The sequence below is a fragment of the Neomonachus schauinslandi genome, chromosome 9 (genome assembly GCF_002201575.2).
Source record: "Neomonachus schauinslandi chromosome 9, ASM220157v2, whole genome shotgun sequence".
NCBI classification, from domain to species: Eukaryota; Metazoa; Chordata; class Mammalia; order Carnivora; family Phocidae; genus Neomonachus; species Neomonachus schauinslandi.
Window position 1 is genome coordinate 91,391,809 of NC_058411.1, and position 11,420 is coordinate 91,403,228.

Here is an 11,420-nt window from a genome sequence, read left to right on the forward strand (position 1 = left end):
ATTTCTAATTGGTACAGTCATTTGAATGATTCGGTAATTATTTCTAAATTTAGGGAGATGCCAATGAAATCAAATTTATTCTAATTTCAACAGTATTTATAAAGTTACCTAATTTTTCAAGTAAATTGCTCTCTGGAGACTAAAGTACTTTAAAACTTTATTCCATGATCTCAGTGTGGCTCTATTTGCCAGTTCGATGTTTACTCATTCACTTCTGCTCTATGAGTCACTGAAAATCTTTTTTTTAAACCGTCCAAGGGATAAGATAAGCATTATCATACCCATAAACTCATTCCAAAGCTATCCTTTGTCAAGTTTATGGCCAGATAATGGAAATAGGTGAAAAAAGTGATTTCTAAGATACCTTTCACAGAAATAGTCTATCATTCCCATATCTTCTTTACAGAAACCAGAAAAGAGAAGGTAACCTGTTTAATTAATAAGTTGGCCAACTCATGTGGATGCTGTTATTTTTAAAGCAACATAAGAGGAGAAAATCTGTACCTTTATTCAAGCCCCAAGGCATTCTGCTAAGAATGTCCAAAAATAGTAAGTCCAGTTTTCTCTCCATGAGTCAGCAAGTATGCCAGGAGCTAAGTGCAGGCACAGGAGACCTCCCATCGACACAGGTTTTTCGAGGATAGCAAAGGACAATGTCTTTCCATATGCGGAAACCATAAATCTTCTTCTTAGAATTCATCCCCAAATTATAAATAAATAAACCAAGGCTCAGAGAATGAAGTGACTCACCCAAGATCTCCTAGCGAGAGTGAGAGCCAGGCCTTGAACCCTTGTCCCTTGACTCCCATCCAGTACTCCTCTGAGCATTTCTTTTAGGCAGATAAAATGTCAGCATTGTACAGAAATTCTTGAACTGAATGGCTCTGAGGCCCATGTTGGCATCAGTGATACCATCATCACTGACTTTGTTTTATGCCGTTCAAAACTGTAATCATGTCATCTTCACAGAATTTTAAGGGTGTCAAACTTAATTTTTATAAACACTCTTAAGATCTAATATCTTTAGTATGTCCATATTCAGTAGGTTAATTCTATTGATTTCTACAGGTTTGTTGTTGTTGTTTCTACAGGTCTTGGGGGACAGATCAAGTTAGCATATGTCACAGTCAGGACAAATTCACGTATTAAAAGGGGTATTTCTTTTGCAGTGCTGAAAACCAGAACAGTCAGAAAAGCAGGGCTGCGTCTTGATTCTGGCCCTCTTCCCATCTGCTTCAGCATATGGTTTAAAGGTTGTGCCATATTACCTCAGCCATGAGCTATTTTTTTCCAAAGAAAACTGAAATAAATTTGAAAAAAATAGTCCAGCTTTCCAAAGTGGACTCTCATGGGCTTTTACTGCACACTGTGTAAATAAAAGATTTGCTTTACAGCTCCCCAGAAGAGAAAATGTAAATGGGAACCAGCTGCTCCTCTCCAAGAGCAGAGGGACACCTGATTTTATTCACCTTGTCACCAGTGCTCCAGTAAATGTGCGGAGGTCTCAATGCTGGTGGCAGTCGTTCCCAAACTTAGCCCCACATGGCAATCACCTCAGGACCATTTTTTTTTAAATGATGCTTGGCCCCTACCCTCAGATAGTCTCATTTAATTGGTATGAGGAGTAACCTTGACATCAGGATTTTTTAATTTGAAATAGAGGACTTGGCATCATCTTGTTAATTCCAGTATGCAGGCAAGTTTGAGAACCACTGCCTTGTTGGCTAGTTTGGTAACAACAACAACAACAGGCACTAAATTGTTCTAGTCTAAAAAGTGAACTTTACCCAAGCTACACTCAGTAGAAGCTCTGGATTCATTCTAGTTCAAGACCAGGCTCTCACCCTTACTCAGCTGTGTCCCCTTGGGCATGTCACTTAACCACTCTGAGCATTAGTTCCCTCATGAGTAAAATGGGAATGATAATGCTGATTTCATAGAGCTCCGTGAAGATTAAATGACATGGATATAGTATGTCTAGCACATTTGTACGTATTTTAAATTGTTTCTGCTATACCTATCATTTCAATTCAGAATTCATTAAACTTCAAGTCTTTCAAATTGACAATTCATTTTTTTGTTAAAAAAAGAAATCTATACCATTTATACTTTAAAAAAATTATATTCTTCTGATTACAATTTGGCATCTAAGAAGCCTTTATCCATTCACTTATCTGACAGATATTTATTGATAGACTACTATGTGTCAGTCCTTATCAGCAAAAAAAACTATTTCTAAGGGAGGAAGACAAAAAATAAACTTACATAAATTATATGATTTGGTAGAAAGTGGTAAGTGTTATGCATAAAAATAAAGCAGAAGAGAGGGATGAGGGTTATGGGGGTGGTCTATTTTAAATTAGAGAAACTATCGGGGCACCTGGGTGGCACAGTCAGTCGAGCGTCTGACTCTTGGTTTGGGCTCAGGTCATGATCTCAGGGTTGTGGGATCGAGCCCTGCGCTGGGCTCCACACTCATCGCAGAGTCTGCTTTAGGATTCACTCTCTCTCCCATCTCCCTCTGCCTGCCCGCCCCCCCGCCGCCCTCACTCTCTCCCTCTCTCTCAAATAAATAAATCTTTAAAAATAATAAATAAACTAGAGAAACTGTCCTAATCATATGTTGTTATGATCCACAAGATAGTAGTTTAGTTTTTTAATGGATTGCAGTATAGATTCCTCTAAGCTGCAGTAAACTGCAGTAAACTCATTCTCTCTTATGGGTTGGGAATATCAATATAGTGAATAAAATTACTTTCAAGCATTTCATACTTTTTAATATTTAACATTTTTATAGGAAATTGGTTCCTGAGCAAAAAGCATCTAACAAGATGATGCCAAGCCCTCTATTTCAAATTGCCTTAAGTTAGGTTCCTTCTGAAGCAGACCCTAAGAGAGGGATTTGAGGTCAAGTTTAATGGAGTGATGACCCCAGGAAATACCACTGTGAGGGGATAGGTACATGAAACAGGGAGAGGAAAGAAGCCCGTAGAAGGTGGGTTCACAAGATGGCTTCAGTTGTGGGTAACTGGGGCTCAGTCCCACTGAGGATCTCTGGGAGGCTGTGTGGAATGTTCCTGAAACAAAAGGAAACTGGGTATTTACCTACCAGTTCTATCCATCATTAGGTGAGGGCCCCCTCTATTAGCATATCTGGAATAAGGGAGACATGAGGATGGGGAAGCAACAGTTTTTGCTACACTATGGCAAAAAGCCCATATTTATTCTTTACTCTCCTAATTCAGATTTTTTTCAAAAACAAGAACATGCTTTTTTTAAAGATTTTATTTATTTATTTTATTTTTAAAGGGAGACAGAGAACACATGAGAGGGAGAGAATGGGAGGGGGAAAGAATCTCAAGCAGACTCCCTGCCAAGCGCAGAGCCCAACATGAGGCTTAATCTCATGACCCTGACATCATGACCTGAGCTGAAACCAAGAGTCGGATGCTTAACCAACTGAGCCACCAGGCACCCCTCCTAATTCAGAATTTTTAACACAGTATTTACACAGAGACTAAGTTCAGGTTTTCTTTTTCTTAAATAAGCTTTCCACATTATGATATATTATAAATGAGATTGTGGGATGAATGCTTAACATGATTTAAAGAGCAAGACCATTTTCAAACATTCTTAAAAGTTTCCGAAGTCCTAATTACTTAATGTGCTGATGACAAATTCTCTATTTGTTAAAGCCCTATGAGGCCCACTAATTTGATTTAAACTCTTTAAAAATAAAGAGGCTGCATTCTTCAGAAATAGTCTACACTAAGATTTCTTTCTTTGTTCTAAATGACTTTTCTGAGTTTATCTGAAATAGAGAACACCGATTTTATGTCACCAAATCCAACTGACCTTCTCAACAAACAGGCAACAGACAATGAATATCACTATGTTCATTGTACTGTAATATGTTATAATGTCAACCAGGAGGACTTGATCTTTCATATGCTCCAACATTCTTAAAAACAAAGCACTGGAACAAAGACTTTTTCTACACAGGTGATTGCAGTGAATTGGGGCTGAAAATTGTGGATCTCTTCTCTTGTCCACTCACCCCTTTTGCAGGGAGCTTTCCTGTGCTTCTTTGGGGTCCAGATATCATGGAGCCCCGGTGGTGAGGCAAGAGTTTGGGCTTACAAGATCAGGAAGAAAGATGCTCAGGAGGTCACTTAGGTAAATGCAGTAGTGGAAGCTGGAGCATCAGCAGATCCTAGGGCAGTGTTATTGTTCATGGACTGTAGTCAGAAGCACCAGGGTTCAAGCCCGGCTCCACAACTTACTAGCCATATGATCTTCAGCACGTTACTTTGTCTCCCTATGCCTCGGTTTCTTCATCTGTAAAATGGGGATGAAATGGGAGCACCTGAAGAGGTTGTTGTGAATAGTAAAAGAGATAGTACATTTTGGAGCACAAAGCGCAGCCCTTGGCACATCCTAAGCGCAAGTACAGGTAACTCAACCAGTAAGTCTGGGCAGAACACTAGAGGTAACAGGGCTCAACAGGGGCTCAGAATGGGTGGCACCATTGAGCTTTGGCAACCATTACTTCTTGCAGAGCCCCTGGACTTGGAAGGCTTCTTTTCTCAGGCCATCCAGGATTCTCCCGACCACCCGGTCCCTTGGTGCAGACACTCTGAGCACTAGGGGCTTCATCTGGTTTCAGGTGTGGTTGATTTCTTCGAGACAGAACAAGGCTACATCAGTGTCCACGTCTGAAGAAAGATCTTTTCTTTCGGATAGTATAGGCAGCAGAAACTTGGTAAGACCAGAGTCTAAATTCTACTTCAGTTATTTCCTATGGGGTCTCAGCCAAGTCGCTTGGCCTCTCTGAGCCTTAGTTTTCTCATCTCTAAGCGGGTGCTAATACCCACTTGCAGACCACAATGTATATAAAGGGTATCACGGAGCAGGTGCTCCAGTGATGCCTAGTTTCCTCTCACCACACCTGAGGCCCATGGGAGAATGTTTCCATCCGGGGGAGCTGTACTAGAATGAGTTCTAAGGTTCACATCTAAACCTTGAAATGAGGCCTGGGTCACTCTTCATATGAGTTTTTACACACTCCCTACCAGATTGGGCAGAAGACTTGCACAGCAGCCTACACAAAGCCACACATTTGGACGTACTTAACATCATTTATTTGGTGATGAAGTCTTTTCAGTATCTGCCACTCCGATTTAGCTCTTGACCTGAGAATACTCCTCAGTTTGGAAGAACCATTCCTAAACAGAAAGGATGCAGTCTAAGAATTGAAGGCACCCAGCTATCCAGTGAACTGGATCAAAACTCTTCTCTGCCAGGACAACAGACTGCAGTTGTGTGTGTGTGTGTATGTATGTAATGACTCCTTGACATTACCCTGGTCCTATCTCCTGGAATCTTATCCCTACCCATTCTCCTCAACACCCCCCCACACACCATGCACACAAATATGCACACTACTTCATTAGGGACACCACCTCACAAGTGCTCGGCGAGTCCAGTGTTTATGGTTCTAAACAAGAGTGTGGTCTTTAAAAAGAAATGCAGTGATATTTTATGAGTGTTTGATATGGGTTCTCTTCCCTTTTCCAGGAAAAACAGAAGCCTATTTGGAAGCCATCAGAAAAAATATTGAATGGTTGAAGAAACACAACAAAAAAGGAAATAAAGAAGGTAAAGATTTAGTATGGTTGTAAATTGCCAATTTCACCCATTTGTCAGGGTTCTTGTTAAATGAAGTTTCTCACAATCAAACTTGTCCAAAAAGACTCCAGGATGAAGGAATGACGATGCAGGAGTAGAATCTCCATTTCTCTTATTTTTCAAAGCAGCCTCTCAAGCAAAGGCCTTTTCTTTGACATTTTCTTTGACATTTTATTATGAAAAATGTCAAACAAAAGTAGAGAGAATAGTATAATGAATCCCCATGTATCCGACGACCACCTCCAATAATTATCAACATTTTGCCCTTTCCTTGGAGAATTTTAAAAAAATTTTTTAATTTTTACTTATTTTTTTGAGAGGGTGGGGAGGCAAGGGAGGGGCAGAAAGAGAGGGAGAGAGAGAATCCTAAGCAGAATCCTAAGAGAATCCGAGCAGCATGGAGCCCAACACGGAGCTCGATCTCATGACTCTGAGATCATGATCTGAGCTGAAATCAAGAGCCAAACACTTAACTGACTGAGCCACCCAGGTGCCCCTCCTTGGAGTATTTTAAACAAAGGCATTTTTGACCACATATTAGATGTACCCTGCAGTCACAAAAGCTGTCACTCACTTAAAACAAAACACAGAACAAGACTGTTCTGTTCTGAGTACCATAGATGTGAAAATGGAAGCTGCAGCCTCCCCCTGCCCTCCCTGGCCCCCCAAGGAAGCTGCCAGCATCACTCAAGCTACAGTTGGCCCTGCTCAGGGCTATCACAGACAGGTGAAGCGGTGCAAAGGAGGGGAGCCCATCTCTTTACAGGGAGGAGTAGCACTGGGAGAAAGGTCTGCAGGAAAGCCTTTGCTGGAAAGCTAAGTGATGAGAGATGGGGGCAGGGGAACACTGGGTGCCAAGACATAAAGGGACAAAAGAGAGTCATGCGTTCTGGGAACTGGAGCCACTCGGTTTCCCAGGAACACTGAGTGTCTGCGGGGAGGTGGGTAGCAGCCAGATCAGGAAGGAGCTTGTGCACTCTGCAAAGGAGGTAAGATTTAGCCAGAAGAGCCTAAATTAGGGCTTAATTAGGTTAGGAACTGAGAAATCGATCTGGCAGCAGTGCGGTTACAGACGGGAGAAATAAGACCCCAGAGGATTGGACAGAGATGGGAGGCAAGGATCTGGAGCAGAAATGACGGAGCTTAAACCAAGGCAAGGCAGAGGAAATAAAGAAGGGAGAAGCTTGAGGGCAACGTGGAGACAGAGGAGTCCACTATGACTCCCAGGTGTCTGGCTGAGCAGTTGCCAAGTGATGCTTTTAAAATGAGATGAGCGGTGTTTTCAAACTTGAACATGCATTCAGATCACCTGTGGAGCTCCTCAGGCTCTCGATGCCCAGGTCGCTTCTTAGGACCGCTAAGTCAGACACTCAAGAGGAATGACACAGTCATCAGTATTTTTAACCCCCCTCGCCCATGATTCCACTGTGTAGCCAAGTTTGAGAATCACTGAGAGCACAATGGGAGAAAGAGGTATTTTTAGCCCCTCTTTAACCTGTGATCTTGTTAAATTGAGTGAGATGGAAACAATTATCAGCTCTTTGCACATATTTTATTTTATTTGGTTCAAAATGATGTGAATTTCCAGGCTGTCCATTCCATTCAAATTCACATGAACCATATTTCATCAAATCTGTCATTGATTGAAAAAGGCACCATTATTTCATACACCACTAAGGAAGAAAAATTATAACGTGCCATCAGTGACTGTGAAGACTTTAAAACAAAAAAAATGTTGATCTTAGAATCAATGTAATACAGTAGGCACCAGAATGCATTCTGAAACCAATGTTAATTTTATGGTCCAACAATTCGGAGTACTTATGTTCTTTCTTTTCCTGATTAACATGAATCAGACTCCTGGTCATAACCAACCACATCCTACAATTTAATTTTCCACTTCCAGAAAAGGGAGGTCCGTGTGATGTGATACTGAGGAGGAAGAAAAAACTTTACGCACCCTTAAAAATAAAGTCTGTACTTTTTAAAAGGTGAATCACAGCCCTTTTCTCTTTTGAGCGTAACAACCTTAAAACCTTCTTAAGGTTAGCAAGGTGGCTCCTGACTTGTGTGATCTAACAGGCAGCCAATGGCCTTTCTTCTGCACCATGCTCATTTTCCCAGGGCACACAGTGACAGCTATGTTTTAACGATACAGTTTTTCCATTTCAAAAGAAAGCAAAGTATTTTCCTGTGTGTCCATTCAAATCCCCCGGACCTCTTCACATCTGCCTTTGGGCTGCCTTTCGTCCCACTAAAGACGTTGACCCTGCAACCAGCTCGGGAGAGCCAGTATTAATCTGAACCAGCGATCATCAAGAGGCGCCTCTTTGTGCCCTCCGAGTCAGTCAGGAATCTGCTGGTGAGGTGCGCGCAAAATATATGTTCGGCACGATTCTGTTTTGTCCTGACAGTAAGGGAAAATGAAAGGGAACAACAATAACAAAAACCCCAAGCGCTTCCTGAATATTGGTTCTACACCTGTTAGTTGCTTCATGTTCCCCACTTCAAAGCCGTAGATGGCCAAAGCAGAGACTACAGAAAGACCAGCGTTCAGAACCTGACTCTGCCCTTACCCAAGCGAGTGATTTACCTCTGTCCTGTTTCTTCGTCTCTGAGATGGGGTTACTAATGCTTACCTCATGGAGTTCCGCGAGGAGCAAGTCAGATGACAGTTGTAAAGTGCCCAGAGCTGACAGTTGTCTCTTTAATCTTCACGGCCAAGCCCTAGTGAGAACAAATGCCTTTCTTCGTGGAGAGGAAACGGGTTTTCTCTAAGCCTCGGCTCACTTGATACAATAAACACCTGGCGCCTACAGCGATGTTCTTTATAGTTTTCCTTTCACGGGTGTTCTGCACTTTTGTTCCCCACTCTCTCCCTTTTTTCTCCTTTGCAAACTGACAGAAGGCAAGGCTCTGTTCCAGAGGCTGCTGTAGCCAAGGTGAACGGCACTGTCCTCAAGGAACTCAGCCTCAGGCAACTCAAAATCTGGGGGGGGGGGCGTCTCCCCAAGTATGCTGGGGTATAGAAGACCCACATGTCCCACCCTGTGAGATGTGAGTCATAAATTTTGGTACCACCGTAGGATGCACTGTATGTAGCCATTAAAAGCGGTGTTTCTGAAGAATATTGATGCTCACTGGGTAAAGTGAAAGGAGCTTGTTAATAAGGTTGTATATATACTGTGATCTCAATCCTGGGTTGAGAGACATATATTTGAAAAGCAAAAAAAGTAGAATAAAAAACCAACTGTGGTTATTTATGATTACTAGAATTCAGGTGATTTAAATTTTATTTCCATGTTTCTGTATTTTCCATTTTTTAAAACAATAAGCATCAAGGGAGGATGTGGGTTTTCTTTAAGCCTTCAGAAAAATGCCACAGGCAGCATCCTTACTTGGTTATCTCTCTTTTTGATGGGTGGTTTGATGGTTTACACAGGTTTTTTGTTTAAGTAGGACAGAAGAGCCATAAAGAGGTTTCTCTAAAAAAAAAAAAAAGCTCCATGCCTATAATTTTTTTTGCTCCATGCATATAATTCAGATACTATGAAAAATCATGGTAATTCTTAATTTGGAAAAAAATAGTGGGCTGTCACATCAACAGTGACTTAACCTGTATAACAATTGCAGAAAACCAAAACACCTGGTTCTGTTTGTAACTCTTACTATCCATATGATCCTGAACAAGGTACTTAAGCTTTAGGATCTTGTTATCCTAATGTGATTCCCGGACCAGCAGAATCAACATCTCCTGGAAACTTATTTAACATGCCGAATCTGGAGCTCCACCTCAGACCTACTGAAAACAAACCTGCAAGAGCCCCTGGTGATTGGTATAAACATTAAGTTTGCAAAGCCCTGGTCTATGAGCCTGTCCCTTCCATGGTCAAATGAGGGTGGTACTCCCCACTTGAACACCTTGCAGGGGTGATGATGGACAGCAAATGAGATAATATCACACACATAAACATGATTTTAAACTCTAAAGACTGAACAAATGCCAAGATCTAATATGTTTTCCGATGTGAAAAACGGGGATGGAATGGTATTTGTGTTGTTGCATTAAAAGCTTCTTAGTTAATGGTCGTCACTGTAATGGGACGTCTCTTTCCTGATTGTTGCTCATGATACGCTAACGATCTTTTCTAGATTATGACCTTTCAAAGATGAGGGACTTCATCAACCAACAAGCGGATGCTTATGTGGAGAAAGGCATCCTTGATAAAGAAGAAGCTGATGCCATCAAGCGTATCTACAGCAGTCTGTAAAAATGGCAGAAGATCCAGGAGTCTTTAGACTGTTTCAGTAAACATAGCTTAAAACACTTCTAATTCTGTCATTAAAGTTATTTGACCCAAGGATTATTAGAAAGTGATGAAATTGCAGTAGTTAACCTTTTAGAAGTGGTTAAACATAGCTTTTTTGCCATAAAAACTGTCTGAAAAGTAAAGTTGTATGTAAGCTGCGATTTTGCATATAGAATCCTTATTTCCTTTTAGATTTACATTTTATAATCAGAGATATGTTGCTTTGGAAAGCCTGTCCTGGATAGAACTTAAAATTGAAGCTTCTTCCCTCCGTGTCACAGCCACAGGCACCCACTTGAAGAATTAGGGGCTTCTGTTTTCAAGGCATGCTGGGTACCAAAGCACCTCATAGAATATGTCTGTTACAAGATGTTGTTTTCACTACCAGTTCCCTTTGGGGAGTTAAAATAAATTTACATTTCTTCAAAGCCTCTCTAGCTTAAAGGATAACTCTCTGCTTTTTTGGCTGTTCCTGCTGGCTCTTTATCAGGCCCAGTGGTGCAAAAAGGAACCTGAAAGATAAGCATAGGATTTGCTGGATTCATCAACAATTTCTCCCGACATTTGACATTTCCAGACATTGAGTTTGTTTATTAGTAGGAATAACTATGTGCTCTCCAAGGAGAAAAATGAGGTCATAAACACTACAGAAGCAAAGTAAAAATGTCTGCCAGACCTGAGTTATCTAAACTGAATTTAATCCAGGCCAAGGTATTCTCAACAGAGAGCAAGAGGGCCAAGCAGTAGTGCAGAAATAGAGAAAACAGTCATTCCCTTCTTTGTGGACCAAAGCTGGTGAATGAGCTTTCCTGGAAGAAAAGGTTAATGAACTTAGGGTCTCTGCAACTCCTCTTCCTCAGCTGCCATCGCAAACACAGCCCTGGAAGCAACACACAGTGGCCCAAGGTCCTCCTGAAATGGTAATGGGCAATGCTCCCAAACCAAAGAATGCTTTGAAAATGCATTATTCAGCATAAAGTGATAACATATTTTTCTATCTATTTCAGCTGGAAATCTTAAAAATAATATAATGCTTTGTGTATTAGCTGTCATGACTTCAAACGGCCTTCTGATACTTGTCTTGAATGCTCCTACTTGGTATCTACTTTTTGGTGAGGGCTGGGGAACGTATAGGGACAACGTTAAGAGGTTATTTTTCACAGGGAGGAAACCACTGCTGCTCCTCCCCATCCTCTCTAGAGTTGTAAAAATAAACAAAACGCAAAGCCTGACACCCACACAAACTAAACTCAGTATGTTCTAGAAAAGCCAGTACTCCCTGGTGAGCAGTAAGAGGAAACTAAAAACACCTATGCCCAAATTATCCTTGCCAAACACAGTGAGTCAGATCATTTTAATGTCATCTTTGATAACATGACCTACTCCTTCACCCAAGTCCTACAGTCCAAACAGGCTGCTTGT

General features: G+C 41.3%; 1 protein-coding gene across 1 annotated transcript in view; it reads left to right on the forward strand.

The window, feature by feature from the left end:
- The window catches only part of SCG3 (secretogranin III), a 32,723-nt gene extending 22,764 nt beyond the window's left edge, over positions 1 to 9,959 (forward strand). The window contains exons 12-13 of the mRNA XM_021693911.1: positions 5,578 to 5,658; positions 9,841 to 9,959. Coding sequence (XP_021549586.1) covers positions 5,578 to 5,658; positions 9,841 to 9,959 — 200 coding nt within the window. The remainder of the gene's footprint in view (positions 1 to 5,577; positions 5,659 to 9,840) is intronic.
- Positions 9,960 to 11,420: the final 1,461 nt, after the last annotated feature.